This window comes from Procambarus clarkii, chromosome 75 (genome assembly GCF_040958095.1).
Source record: "Procambarus clarkii isolate CNS0578487 chromosome 75, FALCON_Pclarkii_2.0, whole genome shotgun sequence".
Lineage (NCBI taxonomy): Eukaryota > Metazoa > Arthropoda > Malacostraca > Decapoda > Cambaridae > Procambarus > Procambarus clarkii.
The window spans coordinates 17,047,276-17,068,332 of record NC_091224.1 but is presented as its reverse complement, the minus strand read 5'-3'; the positions used below and the strand labels follow the sequence as shown (position 1 = coordinate 17,068,332).

Sequence of the window (21,057 nt, the reverse complement as noted above, 5' to 3'; positions counted from 1 at the left end):
GACCCGCTGTTCTGTTATTCCCAGGGACAAAAGCCCCGGCTTGTGTTACCCCAACAAGCGCATGCTGGAAAACATGAGACAAATAAAAATGCAGAGAATAAAAAATGCAAATCCAAAAGAATAAATAAATAAAGGAGAGGAGAGAGAGAGAGGAGAGGGAGGGAGAGAGAGAGAGAGAGGAGAGGGAGGGAGAGAGAGAGAGAGAGAGAGAGAGAGAGAGAGAGAGAGAGAGAGAGAGAGAGAGAGAGAGAGAGAGGATAAAAGTGGAAAGTTGTAATAAAAATATTTACCGTGAGAGAGAGAGACAGAGAGAGAGAGAGAGAGAGAGAGACAGAGAGAGAGAGAGAGAGAGAGAGAGAGTGTGTGTTATTGTTGGTGGTGGAGGCAGGTGGAGAAGCTCAGTGTGGTCTGGGCCGTCGTGGTGAGAGGGTGTGTCGCAGGACCGCTCGCCAGACCCTGGCTCCTTCAGCCCCGCGCGCTGGCGTTCCTGGACTCTATTCCTCGCATTTTGCCTTTTTTTTTTTAAGGGGGAGGAAAACTACCCCACACACCTCTAACAGTGACGCGATGTTGGGTGTTTACTGAGTGCTTTTGGTGAGTAGGACTGCTAGATATTGACATAGAATTATATTGATAAACGAGGGTGATGTGAAGCACCAGGTGGATAGTTAGTCAGGTGGCTCTAGGCAACAGGTGGTGGTGGTAGGATATGACGCCGCGCCAGCTGGTAAATGCATTCACCACCTGCCTCAAGACTCCGTATCCGTTGGATCAAGAATATATATACAAACTATAGTTCTTTACTGAAAAAAATTTCAACTGTCCAACTTTAAATTTCATTGGCTTCAAGTTATATAAAAAAATTCAACTTAATATTCTATAAGATACACGTACGGAACACGAGCGTATTCATAGTTACATTGTTTTGGAGAATCTTGAATCATTTAATAGACTTTCTCAATGACTGTAGCTGGCCGAGGGCCCATCTTACCCCAGGAAACTATCATTGGAGGCCGACGGGAGCATCCCAGACTGCCCATCGAGGCCAACATCTTCCCCCTCAGATATCTTACTTTAGTGGACCCTGAATTGAGTGGATTACCATCGGCCAAGGAGCAGGAGGAGGAGCTGGAGCTAGGTAGCTACTCACCCTCCCTCCCTCAGGAACTCTACCGCTCCTGAAGGCATCATCATGCCCTGATCTTCCCCCTGGTAAGTCATTTCATATTTCTGTTTTTCCCCAAAATCCTCCTTATTACAGGACTGATAATATTTACGTGTTTTTCTCGTCAAAATAGGTTTGGAGCTCCGCAAATATATAAATATATATATATTTTTTTTCAAGTTACATTATTCCAAGTTTGGACTGAGGGTGTGGGCCTGTGTACTAGCGAGGGTGGGGCAGTGAAACATTGATTTTGTTCAATGTTTAGCTGCACCTCCCGCCTCCAGCACACGTGATTGTCGACTCACCTTGCAGCGTGTCGACTGTGCGTGTCAACTGCTAGAGCGCGTATTTAAACAAAAAAATACATCACAACTGCTCGTTTTAACAATTATTGTAGTTTGAGTTATTTGTAAATATATATTTATACATACATGTATATTATATATTTATATATATGTATATGTATATAGATATAACATAGTTGTTTCTGCACCGTATATTAATCTTCTCATATATGAAATAAGTTCATTCAACTCGTACGTATATGGGAGTATACATCATAACAAAATTGAAGAGCTTCTATGGTAAGGACAAATATACATTTCGCGAGGAAATTCAATATTGAAGTATACGATTAAATGTAGAGTTAATTAAAGTTTCCCCTCTCTCCCCTTGGTAATTGTGTTACATATAGCGACTGGGCCCGTGATCGCCAGCATGGGGCCGTGTTATTTTTTGTGTAGTCACCCCTCTCTCTCTCCAGGAGTGGTTGGTACTGGGAGGTGACGTCCACTTACTGATGTGTGGGGCTACTGGCACTGTCTCTCTCTCTCTCTCTCTCTCTCTCTCTCTCTCTCTCTCTCTCTCTCTCTCTCTCTCTCTCTCTCTCTCTCTCTCTCTCTCTCTCTCTCTCTCTCTGAGAGAGAGACAGACGGAGATGAGAGAGAGAAGGGAGCTGTCTCTCTCTCTCTCTTTCATATCTGTTTTTCATGTCTCGCTTTATCTTTCCCTCTCTCTCTCTTTCTCTGTTTTTCCTCTCACTTTCTCTCTATCTCTCACTTCCTCTCTCACTCTTACTTTTTCTCTCTCACTTTCTCTTTCTCTCATTCTCTCTCTCTCTCTCTCTCATTCTCTCTCTCTCTCTCTCTCTCTCTCTCTCTCTCTCTCTCTCTCTCTCTCTCTCTCTCTCTCTCTCTCTCTCTCTCTCTCTCTCCTTGCTTATTCTCCACTGGTTTGTGTTAGGCTCAGAGCCTATCAACCTCTGGAGGGTTATTAAGGTCACCACTGTGGCCTAATAACCAACCAGGAAGTATACTTTACCCGTGAATAAGTCTAAGACACAGGCAAACTTTCTGAGTATACATACCCAGAAGCTTCCTGGTGTGTATACCGATCGACTTAATTCGTTTTCATATTTGTATGTATATATATATATATATATATATATATATATATATATATATATATATATATATATATATATATATATATATATATATATATATATATAGGGGTACCACTTCTAGTGCAATTGTAAGGACCCATAGCCTCCAAGAAGAAAATATAGAGTATTCTGAGACCTTGTGGGTTCTCGCTGAACAATTTTATATTTTACTTTTCTACCACCCCTATTCTTTTTTTAAGCAAATTTACACAATTTGCTGTGTAAATTTTATAATAAGTGTAATACATTCTACAGTTATTTCTTTTTCTTCACCTCGAATGAAGATGATCTTTGGAGAACTTCTCTTCCAATTAAACCCAGATGAAAGAGCACTAGTCAGAGAGATAGAAGCCTTAAAGAAGAAAATAATCAATACAGAATATGTTGTCATATTAAATGAAACATGTATAAATGAAAACCTGCTGCCAATATATATATATATATATATATATATATATATATATATATATATATATATATATATATATCACATGATGTGTGTGAACTCACCTTTCTGTTTGCGGAGGATGGTCTCCATCTCTTGGGCCCCGCCTCAGAACCTTAAACCCGAGTATTTCAGTGTAGTTGGGAGTTGACAGTATAAGAACACAGTAGGCCTACTTATAGGGAGTTGATTGTATAAGGAAACAGTAGGCTTATAGAGTTAATAATATAAGAACCTAGTAGGCTTACTTCCAGGAAGTTAACAATATAAGAAATAATATGCCTATTTATAGGGAGGAAATAATATATAGACACAGTAGGCCTACTTGTAGGAACGAGATAGAATGGTAAGGAGGAATGTCTGCACGGTAACTGTGAACGGTATTACGGTCTACCAGGGACGACTGTATTGCCCAATTACACCCTCGGTCATCAATTACAGGCGCTTGGGTGCAGGTCACCATTGTTTAATGTGGCTGAGGTTGATGACCTGACGAGCTGCTCTACGCGAAATTGCACGACTTGTCGCGGTCAAACGATGTTGTGTTCGTTTATTGATGTTGTGTTCGTTTATTGATGTGTTCGTTTATTGATGTGTTCGTTTATTGATGTTGTGTTCGTTTATTGATGTTGTGTTCGTTTATTGATGTGTTCGTTTATTGATGTTGTGTTCGTTTATTGATGTGTTCGTTTATTGATGTGTTCGTTTATTGATGTTGTGTTCGTTTATTGATGTTGTGTTCGTTTATTGATGTTGTGTTCGTTTATTGATGTTGTGTTCGTTTGTTGATGTGTTCGTTTATTGATGTGTTCGTTTATTGATGTTGTGTTCGTTTATTGATGTTGTGTTCGTTTATTGATGTGTTCGTTTATTGATGTGTTCGTTTATTGATGTTGTGTTCGTTTGTTGATGTTGTGTTCGTTTATTGATGTTGTGTTCGTTTATTGATGCTGTGTTCGTTTATTGATGTTGTGTTCAATAAACAAACAGAACATCAATGATGTGTTTGCTTATTGATGCTATAGTTAGTTTATTGATGTTGTGTTCGTTTATTGATGTTGTATCAGCGTGTGACGTCCTAGACCACCTGTTGATGTTGTGTTCGTGTTTACAGCGTCAGGTGTAAATAACGAACGGTGTCCGGGGTTTCTGGACATAAGTGAAGTGTTCGAACACTTTAGTACCACGTCATCCTCGATACGAGAACCTCCCTTGGAGCTCGTTATTGTTACCTGAAGCCGGGGACATAGTTCGAACGCTGTGTTGTTTGGCCCCCCTAGTGTGAGGTCAGTGCCAGGGGTTAGTGCCAGGGGTCAGTGCCAGGGTCAGGGCCAGGGGTCAATGCCAGGGTCAGTGCCAGGGATCAGTGCCTGGGGTCAGTGCCAGGGGTCAGTGCCAGGGTCAGTGCCATTGGCCAGTGCCAGGGGTCAGTGCCAGGGGTCAGTGCCAGGGGTCAATGCCAGGGGTCAAAGCCAGGTGTCAGAGCCAGGAGTCATTACCAGGGGACAGTGCCACTGTTCAGGGCCCGGGGTCAGTGCCAAAGGTCAGTGCCAGGGTCAGGGGTCAGTGCCAGGGTCAGTGTCAGGGGTCAGTGCCTGAAGTCAGTGCCAGGGGTAAGTGCCAGGGGTCAGTGCCAGGGCTCAGTGCCTAGGGTCAGTGCCAGGGGTCAGTGCCACTGGTCAGGGCCAGGGGTCAGTGCCTGGGGTTAGTGCCAGGGGTCAGTGCCTGGGGTCAGTGCCAGGGGTTAGTGCCAGGGGTCAGTGTCAGGGGTTAGTGCCAGGGGTCAGTGTCAGGGGTCAAAGCCAGGTGTCAGAGCCAAGAGTCATTACCAGGGGTCAGGGCCAGGGGTCAGTGCCAGGGTCAGTGTCAGGGGTTATAGTGCCTGAAGTCAGTGCCAGGGGTCAGGGCCAGGGGTCAGTGCCAGGGTCAGTGTCAGGGGTCAGTGTCTGAAGTCAGTGCCAGGGGTTAGTACCAGGGCTCAGTGCCTGGGGTCAGTGCCAGGGGTTAGTGCCACTGGTCAGGGCCAGGGGTTAGTGCCAGGGGTCAGTGCCAGGGGTTAGTGCAAGGGGTCAGTGCCAGAGGTCAAAGCCAGGGGTTAGTGCCTGGAGTCGGTGTCAGGGGTCAGTGTCAGGGATCAGTGCCAGGGGTCAGTGCCAGGGGTCAGTACCAGGAGTCAGTGTCAGGGGTTAGTTCCTGGGGTCAGTACCAGGGGTCAGTGCCAAAGGTCAGTGTCAGGGGTCAGTGCCAGGGTCAGTGTCAGGGGGTCAGTACCAGGGGTCAGTGTCAGGGGTCAGAGCCAGGGATCAGTGCCTGGGATCAGTGCCAGGGGTCAGTGCCTGGTGTCAGTGTCAGGGGTCAGCCAGAGGGTCAGTGTCAGGGGTCAGTGCCAGGGTCAGTGTCAGGGGTCAGTGCCTGGGGTCAGTGCCAGGGTCCAGTGACAGGGGTCAGTGCCAGGAGTCAGTGCCAGGGGTCAGTGCCAGGGATCAGTGCCAGGGGTCAGTGTCAAGGGTCAGTCCCAGGGTTCAGTGCCAGGGTCAGTGCCAGGGGTCAGTGCCAGGGTCAGTGCCAGGGGTCAGGGCCAGGGTCAGTGCCAGGGGTCAGTGCCAGGGCTCAATGCCTGAGGTAAGTGCCAGGGATCAGTGTCAGGGGTCAGTGCCAGGGCTCAATACCTGAGGTAAGTGCCAGGGGTCAGGGCCATGGTCAGTGCCAGGGGTCAATGCGTGAGGTAAGTGCCAGGGGGTCAGTGTCAGGGGTCAGTGTCAGGGGTCAGTGCCAGAGGTCAGTGCCAGGGGTCAGTGCCCCTGGCACTGACCTTCTTTATTCGGTGTTATATAAAATAACACAAATTGGGAAGAACTGCTTGAACAGTATTTCCCAAAAATTCAAATGATATGATACGTACGTGTTCCGAACGCGTGTCAGGCGAGAAATGAACGATGACCAACTGAAATTTTTTTTTTTTGTATGGAACAGAATATTGAAGCGATCAGACTGGAGAGAGAGAGAGAGATATACGTTTTCTACGCCATGTTGAGCCACATGGGATACTATGAGAATATTTAACTTTTTACCTACTTCTGAGGCCGATGACATCTAAAACCGGTGTTGGGAACCGGTGAAATGTCGAGTCCAACCGGCACAGGTCGAGGCACGAGGGGAGTGTAGGGAGTCAATTCATGGGTTGGAAGTAGACAGAAGGAGTAGCCACGTCAAGTTGATCACTCAAGACTCTGCAATCTTGCACGTAACGTAAGAGTGTGGCAGCCGACGTTTGTCAGAGACCAGGCTCTTATTTACCCTTGGAACCACCTTAAGGTAACATCCTCAAGGTAACCACCTTAAGGTAACTACCTTAAGGTGGTTAACCACTTCAAGGAAAGTGCCACTTGGTAGAAAGGTAGCCACTTCAAGGAAAGCAAATGAGAAGAGACTAAGGCTGCAAGTTTCTCTGTGCATCTCGTCGGGGTCAGATCATTGCATGGTAATATTTTTCCTGACTAACGTATCACTATAATGTTGCTTGTCGCCTTCTTGCAATCATCCCTCGTCGCTCGCAGATGTTACAACACGGCGTCTGGTATGATCCCTGAATGTGATCACTCGGTAGTAATCTCTGATTTCTGTTTCATAGAGCGCCAATGTTTATATTTGTCAGTGTGCATCTGTCTGTTTGGCCTCACTCTCTCAAATATAACGACACAATAGTGAAATTTGCAGAAGGCATGTTAGGGTAATCCAGTTTCGAACATAGAGCTTCTAGTCTCGAATACCCGGCCTCCAGCCTCGAACACCCGGCTTCCAGCTTCGAACACCCGGCCTCCAGGCTCGAACACCCGGCCTCCAGTCTCGAACACCCGGCCTCCAGCCTCGAACACCCGGCCTCCAGCCTCGAACACCCGGCCTCCAGCTTCGAACACCCGGCCTCCAGCCTCGAACACCCAGCCTCCAGCCTCGAACACCCAGCCTCCAGCCTCGAACACCCGGCCTCCAGTCTCGAACACCCGGCCTCCAGCCTCGAACACCCGGCCTCCAGTCTCGAACACCCGGCCTCCAGTCTCGAACACCCGGCCTCCAGTCTCGAACACCCGGCCTCCAGCCTCGAACACCCGGCCTCCATCCTCGAACACCCAGCCTCCAGCCTCGAACACCCGGCCTCCAGTCTCGAACACCCGGCCTCCAGCCTCGAACACCCGGCTTCCAGCTTCGAACACCCGGCCTCCAGCTTCGAACACCCGGCCTCCAGCCTCGAACACCCAGCCTCCAGCCTCGAACACCCGGCCTCCAGTCTCGAACACCCGGCCTCCAGCCTCGAACACCCGGCCTCCAGTCTTGAACACCCGGCCTCCAGTCTCGAACACCCGGCCTCCAGCCTCGAACACCCGGCCTCCATCCTCGAACACCCAGCCTCCAGCCTCGAACACCCAGCCTCCAGCCTTGAACACCCGGCCTCCAGTCTCGAACACCCGGCCTCCAGCCTCGAACACCCGGCCTCCAGTCTCGAACACCCGGCCTCCAGTCTCCAACACCCGGCCTCCAGTCTCGAACACCCGGCCTCCAGCCTCGAACACTCGGCCTCCATCCTCGAACACCCAGCCTCCAGCCTCGAACACCCGGCCTCCAGTCTCGAACACCCGGCCTCCAGCCTCGAACACCCGGCTTCCAGCTTCGAACACCCGGCCTCCAGCCTCGAACACCCGGCCTCCAGCCTCGAATACCCAGCCTCCAGCCTCGAACACCCAGCCTCCAGCCTCGAACACCCGGCCTCCAGTCTCGAACACCCGGCCTCCAGTCTCGAACACCCGGCCTCCAGTCTCGAACACCCGGCTTCCAGTCTCGAACACCCGGCCTCCAGCCTCGAACACCCGGCCTCCATCCTCGAACACCCAGCCTCCAGCCTCGAAAACCCAGCCTCCAGCCTCGAACACCCGGCCTCCAGCTTCGAACACCCGGCCTCCAGTCTCGAACACCCGGCCTCCAGCCCCGAACACCCAGCCTCCAGTCTCGAAAACCCGGCCTCCAGCCTCGAACACCCGGCCTCCAGCCTCGAACACCCGGCCTCCAGCCTCGAACACCCGGCCTCCAGCCTCGAACACCCGGCCTCCAGCCTCGAACACCCGGCCTCCAGCCTCGAACACCCGGCCTCCAGCCTCGATAACCCGGCCTCCAGTCTCGAACACCCAGCCTCCAGCCTCGAACACCCGGCCTCCAGGCTCGAACACCCGGCCTCTAGGCTCGAACACCCGGCCTCCAGCCTCGAACACCCGGCCTCCAGTCTCGAAAACCCGGCCTCCAGCCTCGAACACCCGGCCTCCAGTCTCGAACACCCAGCCTCCAGCCTCGAACACCCGGCCTCCAGCCTCGAACACCCGGCCTCCAGTCTCGAAAACCCGGCCTCCAGTCTCGAACACCCAGCCTCCAGCCTCGAACACCCGGCCTCGAACACCCGGCCTCCAGCCTCGAACACCCGGCCTCCAGTCTCGAACACCCGGCCTCCAGCCTCGAACACCCGGCCTCCATCCTCGAACACCCAGCCTCCAGCCTCGAACACCCAGCCTCCAGCCTCGAACACCCAGCCTCCAGCCTCGAACACCCGGCCTCCAGCTTCGAACACCCGGCCTCGAACACCCGGCCTCCAGCTTCGAACACCCAGCCTCCAGCCGCGAACACCCGGCCTCCAGCCGCGAACAACCGGCCTCCAGCCTCGAACACCCGGCCTCCAGCCGCGAACACCCGGCCTCCAGCCGCGAACAACCGGCCTCCAGCCTCGAACACCCGGCCTCCAGCCGCGAACACCCGGCCTCCAGCCGCGAACACCCGGCCTCCAGCCGCGAACACCCGGCCTCCAGCCTCGAACACCCGGCCTCCAGCCTCGAACACCCGGCCTCCAGCCTCGAACACCCGGCCTCCAGCCGCGAACAACCGGCCTCCAGCCTCGAACAACCGGCCTCCAGCCTCGAACACCCAGCCTCCAGCCGCGAACACCCAGCCTCGAACACCCAGCCTCCAGCCTCGAACAACCGGCCTCCAGCCGCGAACACCCGGCCTCCAGCCTCGAACACCCAGCCTCCAGCCTCGAACACCCAGCCTCCAGCCGCGAACACCCGGCCTCCAGCCGCGAACAACCGGCCTCCAGCCGCGAACAACCGGCCTCCAGCCTCGAACACCCGGCCTCCAGCCGCGAACACCCGGCCTCCAGCCGCGAACAACCGGCCTCCAGCCTCGAACACCCGGCCTCCAGCCTCGAACACTCGGCCTCCAGCCGCGAACAACCAGCCTCGAACACCCGGCCTCCAGCCGCGAACACCCAGCCTCCAGCCGCGAACACCCGGCCTCCAGCCGCGAACAACCGGCCTCCAGCCGCGAACAACCGGCCTCCAGCCTCGAACACCCGGCCTCCAGCCGCGAACAACCGGCCTCCAGCCGCGAACAACCGGCCTCCAGCCGCGAACAACCGGCCTCCAGCCGCGAACAACCGGCCTCCAGCCGCGAACAACCGGCCTCCAGCCTCGAACACCCGGCCTCCAGCCTCGAACAACCGGCCTCCAGCCGCGAACAACCGGCCTCCAGCCGCGAACAACCGGCCTCCAGCCGCGAACAACCGGCCTCCAGCCGCGAACAACCGGCCTCCAGCCTCGAACACCCGGCCTCCAGCCGCGAACAACCGGCCTCCAGCCTCGAACAACCGGCCTCCAGCCGCGAACAACCGGCCTCCAGCCTCGAACACCCGGCCTCCAGCCGCGAACAACCGGCCTCCAGCCTCGAACACCCGGCCTCCAGCCTCGAACAGACATTCTTTTTTTAAGGATTTAAATGTAATGAGATTACTTTATATGTAGATACCGGGCATCAGAGCAGCCTTCCTCCCTAAGGTTCCCCAACATCAAGAAAACGGTCAATTTAAAGTGCCCTAATCCTAACCTACCAGAGGACCCAAAACAGAAAACGGGACAGAAAGTCACTTTCGCCAGCCGCTTTCATTTTCTATCAAGGCATTGTTTGGCCTTATGTAACGCCTACGAGCGAAATGCGACGTTCTCTGTAATAGGAATGGCTGATCAGAGAAGAGAATAGAGTAAGGAGTGATTGGCTAGCCAGGATATAGAGGCTCCCAGCCTATTGAGCCGGTGGCTGAGCGGACAGAACACTGGACGCGTGATCCTGTGATCGCGGGTTCGATCCCGGGCGCCGGCGAGAAACGATGGGCAGAGTTTCTTTCACCCCCTGATGCTCCTGTTACCTAGCAATAAATAGGTACCTGGGAGTTAGTCAGCTGTCACGGGCTGCTTCCTGGGGGTGGAGGCCTGGTCGAGGACCGAGCCGCGGGGACACTAAAACCCCGAAATCCTCTCAAGATAACCTCAAGATAAGGATGAGAGAGAAGAGGGACTTGGATAACAAACACTCACTTCCTCTAGTAGAATTGTTTATATGGATAGACGTCATCTTCAAGAGGAAACTAGATTTATTCCTCCAAGGAGTGCCGGACCAACCAGGCTGTGGTGGGTATGTGGGCCTGCGGGCCGCTCCAAGCAACAGCCTGGTGGACCAAACTCTCACAAGTCAAGCCTGGCCTCGGGCCGGGCTTGGGGAGTAGAAGCACTCCCAGAAACCCATCAACCAGGTATCAACCAGGTATCAACCAGATAAACAGGAACCCTTTACCTCTTGAGGGAGAAAACCCAAAGTCGACTAGCAAAGATGAATAACTTTAAACCCATGAACAAGAAAGTTGGTAGAATTACAAATAAAAGAGTAAGAGAAAGCGTGTCAGAGTCACACTCACACAAAAGCAAGAACGGAAAGCCAGTTGATAAGCAAAAAACAAAGTTTTTACGAAGTGAATATTGAGCAATAAGAACAGGTAGTGGTACACAAAGGTGGGTATACCTCCCCCTCCCCTTTCTACGCAACACACTAGAGGCTGCAGGAAGTCATTCTACACGAGTAGTACTAGTAATAGTAGTAGGAGGTATCCACTACCAGTCTCAGGAGACTATGGACTTGTCGGTCTGGAGTGGCCTCTCCAGGGCACACAGCCAGGGTAGGTTGACACGGGGGAGAAGTACTCCTTAGTATCTACTCATAGAATGTACTACCAGAGTACATACTAGGAACGATTAACGAACGATTCTTCGCGGCGGGGATCGTATTCCAGGGACCTGCCCGAAACGCTACGCGTACTAGTGGCTCTACAAGAATGTAACAACTCTTGTATATATCTCAAAAAAAAAGGAAGAGCAATAGTTAGAGCCACGAAGATAGTGGTGGAGGTCATTTTATAATCCCCGACTAAACGATAAATGATCGAGGAAACATTCTGATAAATAAGACGAGACGTCTAAAAATACCGTCTAAATGCCACGAGACGTCTAAAAATACCGTCTAAATGCCACGAGACGTCTAAAAATACCGTCTAAATGCCACGAGACGTCTAAAAATACCGTCTAAATGCCACGAGACGTCTAAAAATACCGTCTAAATGCCACGAGACGTCTAAAAAATACCGTCTAAATGCCACGAGACGTCTAAAAATACCGTCTAAATGCCACGAGACGTCTAAAAAAATACCGTCTAAATGCCACGAGACGTCTAAAAATACCGTCTAAATGCCACGAGACGTCTAAACATACCGTCTAAATGCCACGAGACGTCTAAAAATACCGTCTAAATGCCACGAGACGTCTAAAAATACAGGAGACGTCACAGTACCAAAGAAAATCGAGGAGGGAAAATGCTAAAAAACTGAGGATTTTAATCACATAGAAATAGACAGGATAAATAAGGACCCCCGGACAGAAGGGGGGGATGAGACGTGGAGAGTAAAACTAGTAGACTCCAGACGATAAATACTTCCTCAAGCAGTTCATTACAGAACCAACACGACCAATGAGAGAGAGGTGTGACCCCACCAGCATCGCTATACTAGGACCCAGATTTACGAAGCAGCTACGCAAGTACTTACGAACTTGCATCTTTTTTAACGAAAGTACTTGCGAACTTGCATCTTTTTTTAACGAAAGTACTTACTAAGGTACATGTTTCCTCAATCTTTGACGGCTTTGGTTACATTTATTCAACAGTTTATAAGCATGAAAACTTGCCAATCAACTGTTGTTATTGTTATACAAATGCCTAATGGTGCTTCGGAGCTCATTAAATAATTGTAAACAAAGCCGCCAAAGATTGAGAAAAGATGTACAGGGGCCTGATTCAAGAATTAGTTACGCAACCTGTACATCTTTTCTCAATCTTTGGCGGCTTTGCTTCTAGTTATTAAACAGTTAATGAGCTCCGAAGCACCAGGAGGCTGTTTATAACAAGAACAACAGTTGATTGGGATCTTTTCATGCTTGTCAACGGTTGAATAAATGTAATCAAAGCCGTCAAAGATTGAGGAAACATGTACCTTAGTAAGTACTTTCGTAAGATAAATGCAAGTTCGTAAGTACTTGTGTAACTGCTTTGTGAATCTAGCCCCTGTACATCTTTTCTCAATCTTTGGCGGCTGGGAGTCAGATATCGAGAGTATAGAGCAAGCGATGATCATTGGAGATAGCAGCCACAGCGTTATCACGCTATAGCATTGGAGCTGAAGGTGTTGGATGGGCCAAGGAACGCCTTGAGAGGGCGATTTACGGGCTCGCCATAGCCCGTGCTACTTGGAACTGTTTGTTCCAAGTAGCGAATCTTAACAACAACAACAGCGTTGAGGGAGGAGAGAGAGAGAGAGAGAGAGAGAGAGAGAGAGAGAGAGAGAGAGAGAGAGAGAGAGAGAGAGAGAGAGAGAGAGAGAGAGAGAGAGAGTGAGAGAGAGAAAGAGAGAGAGTGAGAGAGAGAGAGTAAGAGAGAGAAAGAGAGAGGGAGAGAGGGAGAGAGAGAGATGCTGAACCTGGAGTTGACAATGCGAAGATCTATCTGGGCTAAGTCCAATAGACGGGAGTTGATTGAAAGAGAAAACACCAAATGAGATGATGGAATTGATTAGTTGGAAAATGTGCAGATGCGACGAAGCTGCTCATCCCACTCAAGGAGATGGATGAGGAAAGTGATGTAAAGCCCTGATTCAAACTTACTTTCTTATAGTATAGATATATATCTATACTATATGGGAGAAAGTTTGTTTGTCTGGTCAGAGATAGAGGCCACACAGTTGGGGCGGGGGGGGGGGGGGGGTGGCTAGCCTCACCCAAATTGGGCAGAGGAAATAGTTTGGGGTACGGTTACCTTGAGGTTATCTTGAGATGATTTCGGGGCTTTAGTGTCCCCGCGGCCCGGTCCTCGACCAGGCCTCCACCCCCAGGAAGCAGCCCGTGACAGCTGACTAACTCCCAGGTACCTATTTACTGCTACGGGGTGAACATAGGCTGGTTTGGGGTCGACAGGATTCAAGAGAACAGTGTGCCAGGGGAGCCACGTTCAAACACCCCCCTACGACGACATTTTGACACACCCCGCCGGCTACACCGATCGGCCAAGCGGACAGTACACTGGACTTGTGATCCTGTGGTCCCGAGTTCGATCCCGGGCGCCGGCGAGAAACAATGGGCAGAGTTTCTTTCACCCTATGCCCCTGTTACCTAGTAGTAAAATAGGTACCTGGGTGTTAGTCAGCTGTCACGGGCTGCTTCCTGGGGGTGGAGGCCTGGTCGAGGACCGGGCCGCGGGGACACTAAAGCCCCGAAATCATCTCAAGATAACCTCAAGATACACACCTAAACTACACTACACTACACTACACTGTGTCTCGGAGAGGCTGCAGGATCCAAGTAAGTTCAGTAGAACTTCTGGTTTTCAATTCTTTTTACCATGTCGTTGCTCAGTCGATTAAGGCAGCGTCTGGGATGCTCTCGGACGTAGGTTCGAATCCTCGTCACGGCCCTTGGGGATTTGTTCATTTTACACACCTACACATTTTTGAAACACCTATAAAAAAAAATACTTACAGTAATATCCACGATTATCCACTGATGACGGGAAATTAAACAGAAATATCCTGCTGTCAATAATTTGTCCGTACTCCCATAAAATAAATGGAATCTTCTACACCTTCAGAGGTTTCTTCAAGCCAAAAAAAACACTTTATCGGAGCGAGGGCTAACTATTTTATTTTTCAGTTGTTAATAGTATTTCCCACAGCTAAGCTCCTGACACTGCCGGCCTCCTATACATTAGATCATTGTATTTTTATAAGAGAAAACCCGTGACAAAGACCGTGACAAAGACCGTGACATAGACCGTGACAAAGACCGTGACATAGACCGTGACATAGACCGTGACATAGACCGTGACATAGACCGTGACATAGACCGTGACATAGACCGTGACAAAGACCGTGACATAGACCGTGACATAGACCGTGACATAGACCGTGACATAGACCGTGACATAGACCGTGACATAGACCGTGACATAGACCGTGACAAAGACCGTGACATAGACCGTGACAAAGACCGTAACAAAGACCGCGACAAAGACCGTGACAAAGACCGTGACAAAGACCGTGACAAAGACCGTGACAAAGACCGTGACATAGACCGTGACATAGACCGTGACATAGACCGTGACATAGACCGTGACATAGACCGTGACATAGACCGTGACAAAGACCGTGACAAAGACCGAGACAGACAGGGAGATGCAGATAAACAGAAACAAAGTTAGACAGTAGATAGGTGGGTTGATAGATGGAGACTTGGATAGATCGATAGGTAGATCGATGGCTCTAGATGGATGGATTAAGAGATAAATGGATAGACAGATGGGTACATAGATGAATGGATAGATACATAGATGGATAGATGGATGTTTGGATAGACGGATAGGAATGTGAATAGATAGAGAGGTGACTAGGTAGATAGACGAATATATGGATGGGCAGACGAGTAGATGGATAGATTGAGCAACATGCAAGACAATCGCCGGGCACTCCCTCACACATATATATATATATATATATATATATATATATATATATATATATATATATATATATATATATATATATATATATATATATATATATAACATTTTCACTAGGGGTACCCGGCGTTGCCCGGGTCTGTTAGTCTCTCCTTGAATATATACAATCCCAAAAAGCAATATAATCATGTTACTTATAAATTCCCTTCAAAATTCCCCACATTCTCCCCACCCTTCCCCCATGTCTTCCATACTCTTTTCCCCCCCCCCTACCGAATCATCCCCCTCCCCCCCCCCCCGTCCCTCGTCTTTCCCTGTCCTCTCCCCTTGCCTCTCTCCCCTCACCTTCCCTAATCCATCTCCCCCTCCCCTCCTGCCCCCCCCCCCTCCTCTTCCCTCCCCATCTTTCCCTCATCCTCCCTCTGCCCCCCTACCCTTTTCCTCCTCATCCTTCCCCATACATCAATCTTCCCCTCATCCTAGTCCCCCCCCCATCCTGCTCGCCCCCTATTTACCCCTCGTTCCTTTCGTCAATTATAATATTATATTAAATCAAATTATATTCTTTTGTTTAAAGAAATAAAAAAAAAAAAAATTTCTTATGTGGAAAAGTCTTCGGACATCTAAACGAATATTTCACACCTGACCAATATTGAAAATGGGAATCTGGTGTCGCGCGCTTATTGGCAGCGCGTCTGTGAATAATTAAAAATATTTCTGAAGCCATTTCACTTGGGCCTACTCCGACCAGCCTCTCTCTTGGTCCAGTACCCCCCACACCACAGGCCCGCAGTGCACGCATCTTGGAGGCGCAAGCATGGCCCTCTGCACCACCCTTCAGGAAGTCGGTGAAAGTGAAATGTTATGCACAGAGTCCGTAGATTTTAAATTTTAAAAAATGTTCAGAGTATTCAGATCTTGAAGTTATTTTGAGATGATTTCGGGGCTTTTTAGTGTACCCGCGGCCCGGTCCTCGACCAGGCCTCCACCCCCAGGAAGCAGCCCGTGACAGCTGACTAACACCCAGGTACCTATTTTACTGCTAGGTAACAGGGGCATAGGGTGAAATAAACTCTGCTCATTGTTTCTCGACGGCGCCCGGGATCGAACCTGGGACCACAGGATCACAAATCCAGTGTGCTGTCCGCTCGGCCGACCGGCTCCATAGATAGTGACACGGAAAACATATATTTGATCAGATGACATATTTGCATGCGAGGAGCAGACTTTTGGTTACAGTGATGTGCAGTGAAATGGTTACTGTGAAAATGGCTACTGTGATGGGGGGAGACAAGTAGGGTTGTTGGGGGAGAGGTGTGTGGGGGAGTATATATGGGGAGTGTGATGGTGGGGAAATTAGCGAGGTAGGGTGTAAATATATGGACGGGAGAAGAAACAGTGTAAGGGAGGAGATGGGGAGTGTTTGTGTGGGTGGGGGAGGGTGTCTGGGTGGAGATGGGTAGGGTGTGAGGATGCTCAGGGTGAAGGAGGCAAGGTGTATGAAAGGCTCAATTACAGTGATGGGGAGATGAGAAAGGTGTACAGAGAGGGACATGGAGCATGTATGTATGGAGAGAGAGAGAGAGAGAGACAGGGAGCATGTGTGAATGGAGAGAGAGAGAGACAGGGAGCATGCGTGAATGGAGAGAGAGAGAGACAGGGAGCATGCGTATATGGAGAGAGAGAGACATGGAGCATGTGTGCATGGAGAGAGACCTGGTGGCGTGGAGAAGACCTGGGCCCCTAGTGAGTATATATGGTATATTATTAATATATTTAGAAAACAGACGTTCTTGTAAACACATTCATTTAACAATACAGGAAGAATTAGAGGTTGTTACTCTGTTGAAAGAACTGGGCAATCCTGCCCTGCAATGTCACTGGACGTTTGGGGGCAAGAGATGTGCAGTAAATGGTGACCTTAAGGTCATATACAATCTCCAAGTGTAAGCCGATTGCCGATACTTGAATGAGTGTGCTTATTGTGAAGTGCTTTGGCAATGTCTAATCTTCTATTTTTGCTGTATCTGCCAATATTTTATTGATGTTGTTGATCTACATATTTTGTGATAGTCTGTTTGCAGAAATATAGTGTCCTATGATAGAGCCTCGTTGATTGTACATTATTTTGACATCGTTGGGATTGTCAGTCCCCAAGTGGTTATGTGAAGGCAATTTGCAACAGTAATATGTTAAAATGAACAATTTGGAGACTTTAGGTAGTACATGGTGGAGAGGTGTGTGTGTGTGGACATATTTTAGCGGTATCAGTATCAGTAAAATTTTATCCAAAACTTCGTTATTTTTATTTACACTTGAGGATAAGGAGCAGATGGCCCCTTACCCACGTGGCTGCGTTAGTAGAAGGACTCTCGAAATCATCAACACGTTAAGGTCATTCTCTGGAGAAAGTATCAATTTATTACGGCTATACTGTATAGCCACATGGAAGGAATATGGTCATATGGCTCTGGGATAGGACGAAGGAAAGGAATGGTTTAATGGATTGTACGCCGACCTGCATTAAGCGAGGCCGTCGCTCTACCGTACAACAGTTTCTCTTCAGCCTTGACATACCAGTTTTTCCTGAAACGCCATTTGCCAATCGGCTTATAGGGCTTGGGAGGGCTGGTCCCCCCGCCCCCCCCCCCCAAGTCCTGCTGGCTACATATAGGTGAACAGTCAAGGATTGGTTACCAATCGTCTCTTCCTAGAGTGATGAGTGATTAGAGAAAGACTCAACGAATTAAACTTCACTTTACTGGAAGACAGACGTGTTTGGGAAGACAAGATTACAGCGTAAACGTCTTAGGAAATTTAACAGAACAGTCAAGATAACCTGGAATAGGTTACCCATACGTGGACAAGGAGACACATGCAAATTAAGTATCCAAATGTCCCCACAGAGAGATATTGTTAAATTATTTGTCAGTGTGAGAATATTGAACACAGAATGCACTCAATAGTAAAGAGGGAAGGAGGCCGACTCCATATACTGCTTCACATGTAAATATAACAAAACTGACTCGTTTTCGAGAACGTATATTCCAGTTGATTGAAAGTTGAGAGGCGAGACCAAAGAGCTGAAGCTCGTCCCAAGTAAACCTCAACGATTTGTACCACAGCAGCCACCCAATCACGTCCCCCTACCTACCCCGACTCATCTCATCCCTGTACCCATCCAAATTCTGCCCCCACCTATTCATGCTTCACCCATTCCTATAGGTCCTTGGACTTGGACATAATAGTTCCTTGGACGGCAGACAGGAGACCTTCCGGAACCATTGAAGACACCTAACGTTGTCCCACTATTCTAAAAAGGTGAGAAGAAGAGGGGCACTAACCTACAGGCTCGTAATCCCGCTTTGTATGTCATGCAAAATGATGCATGGAATTGTGACAAAGAATTAGGCAAGAAAGAGAAGGGTGGGCAGACTGCACAGTTTTGGACTGTTAGAAAGCAACTGACACAGTGACCCATAAGAGATTGTCAGTTGGAGAAGCGGGCAGTAAAAACAGGTCAGGTGCTCCAGCGGGTAAGAGAGTACCTAAGCAACAGAAAGCAAAGAGTTTCAGCGAAGGAAGAGAGCTCAGAAAGACGAATGTTATGAGCGGAGTCCCACAGGGCTCAGTTCACGGACCTATTCTTTTTCTCAGATACGTAAACGGTCTTCTAGAGGGCATAGACTCATTATTGTCAATGTTTGTTGACCCAGAAGTTATAAGAAGGATTAAAGCAGAGGAAGATAGCAAGAGCCTACAATGAGTGACTACTTTCGTTTAATTTAAGTAAGTGTTAAGTAATTAAAATAGATATATGGATCAGGAACAGGACACAAGATTCCAAGTGGGATGTGCAATTATTCAAGAAATCAGGTTGAAAGATCTATTGGTTGATATCACGCCGGACTTGTCCCCAGAAGCCCACATCACAAGGATATCATCAGCGGCATATGCTAAATTTGCTAACATAGGAACTGTCTTTAGAAACTTGTATAAGGACTAATTGAGAACCTTTAATAATACATATGTTAGACCAATTCTGGAGTATGGGGCTCCAGCGTGGAGCCTATATCTAGTGAAACACACGACGTAGCTGGTGAAAGTTCAAGGATATGCCACTACAGTAGTCCCGGAGCCGAGAGGAATGAACTATGGGGAAAGACTGAACAAATCCACAAGGGCCGTGATGAGGATTCGAACCTGCGTCCGGGAGCATCCCAGACACTGCCTTAATCGACTGAGATCACGTTAGTGTGATCTCTGTGTGTAATGAGGAAAGACTGTTGAAATGAAACCTCACGTCACTGAACGAAGAATGAAGTGAGTCTTCAGTAACACCTAAAGTATTCTCAGTGGATCTGAGAGGATAATTAATGATACTGTTTAGCACTTGTGGTAAACGCAAGAAGACACAAGTGGAAACTTTCTACGCAACTGAGCCTCAGAAACATTAGTCATAATGTTGTCAGTGTGAGAGTAGCGAACAATTGGATTGCACTGAGAGGTGGTGTGGTGGAGGCGGACTCCACACACAGCGTCACATGTAGATATGATAGATCCCCCATAGACTGGTGCATGTGTGTACCAGTTGATTTGCAGTTGAGAGGCGGGACCAAAGAGTAATCCCCCACGAACGCAACTCGGGGATATAATCACATAATATAGGTATATGAGTACATACTTCTGCCTCCACTAACCTAACCTAACCTTCCCTCCACCCACTCCAGCTTCCACCCTCTCCTGCCTCCACCCCACTCCGTCCTCCACCCACTCCGACCACCCACCCCCCCCACCCCGTCCTGCCCGTACCAACCTCATACTCTCCACCAAACTCATACAAATGAGCCAGCACGGGTTTAAATTTCATCTCTTTGGTCTCGCCTCTCAACCGAAGTATTAAGTAATATATCTTAAACATTCGCTAGCATATTTTCTGTATGTTGCATTGAGGGTTGTAAAGTACACTCAAGATTCTATCCAAAGTTTCAAGCTCAACTTGGCGCTAATGTATAACCTGTTGCCTGGCATGTTATCTTAGGAGAGGAATGTTATCTTAGGTGAAACACCATCCTTTCTTGGAAGATTATTTTTCTTTCTAAGAAAAAGAATTTCTAGAATGGGAGATAACAGAAACAAATTCGTATTGTCTCTCTCTCTCACTCTTCTGTGAGAAAGACACAATACGAGATGGCAGTAATCGCTTCATGCAGGTCGGCGTTCAATTCCCGACCGTCCAAGTGGTTGGGCACCATTCCTTCCCTCTGTCCCAACTCAAATCCTTATCCTGACCCCTTCCAAGTGCTGCATAGTCGTAATGGCTTAGCTCCTTCCTCCTGATAGTTCAATTCAAATTCTCTTCTGCGATCAATTGCATCAAATTGAAATCACGAAAATTTGAGTTTCCTCCGTGCCATCTATAGTGTGTGTGCTGATACTAAACAATATAAATTATATATTCAACAATAATTCTGCTTCTGGAATTGAGAATCAATTCAATCAATATATTTCAGATTTGAGTTATGGTAATAGTGAATGCAGATGACATTCTTGTATTTTTTTTTTTAATTTAAAGCATTCGAGTAAAATGTATATGTGAATTATAATGGAGTGGGGGAGGAGCTGCGGTGGTTCTGGCTCGTAAGCGCCAACTGGTTGAGGAGCCACAGGTCAACTTTAACAGAGCCGCGTGGGAAGGTGACTACAAGTACTTGTGCACAAGCAACACTATGAACCCCTTGTTCTTGTTCCTTCACTGTGTGGGTATGTGGGGGTGTGTGTGTGGGTGTGTGGGTGTATGTGTGTGTGTGTGTGTGGGTGTGTGTGTGTGTGGGTGTGTGGGTGTGTGAGTGTATGGGTGTGGGTGTGTGTGTGTGTGTGTGGGTGTGTGTGGGTGTGTGGGTATGTGGGTGTGTGTGTGGGTGTGTGTGTGTGTGTGGGTGTGTGTGGGTGTGTGGGTGTGTGGGTGTGGGTGTGTGTGTGTGTGTGTGTGTGTGTGGGTGGGTGTGTGGGTATGTGGGTGTGGGTGTGTGTGTGGGTGTGGGTGTGTGGGTGTGTGTGTGGGTGTGTGTGTGGGTGTGT

The 21,057-nt window shown here is 48.9% G+C and overlaps 2 protein-coding genes across 2 annotated transcripts in view; both read left to right on the top strand.

Moving 5' to 3' along the window:
• Positions 1 to 416: 416 nt before the first annotated feature.
• Positions 417 to 21,057, top strand: part of LOC123749468 (uncharacterized) — a gene marked incomplete in the record, with an annotated part of 443,575 nt that continues 422,934 nt past the window's right edge. Inside the window, 1 exon segment of the mRNA XM_069313236.1 lies at positions 417 to 594.
• LOC138357020 (U1 small nuclear ribonucleoprotein 70 kDa-like) lies at positions 10,756 to 14,718 on the top strand. Its single transcript, XM_069313554.1, has 2 exons — positions 10,756 to 10,789; positions 14,249 to 14,718. The coding sequence occupies exons 1-2, from the start codon at positions 10,756 to 10,758 to the stop codon at positions 14,716 to 14,718; spliced, it is 504 nt and encodes a 167-aa protein (XP_069169655.1).

Bases quoted from the DNA above. Each gene is read 5' to 3' on its own strand.
- LOC138357020 (XM_069313554.1), top strand. From the start codon at position 10,756: ATGAATAACTTTAAACCCATGAACAAGAAAGTTG. The intron at 10,790-14,248 runs GTAGAATTACAA...TATTTTTATAAG, and splicing joins ACCCATGAACAAGAAAGTTG to AGAAAACCCGTGACAAAGAC.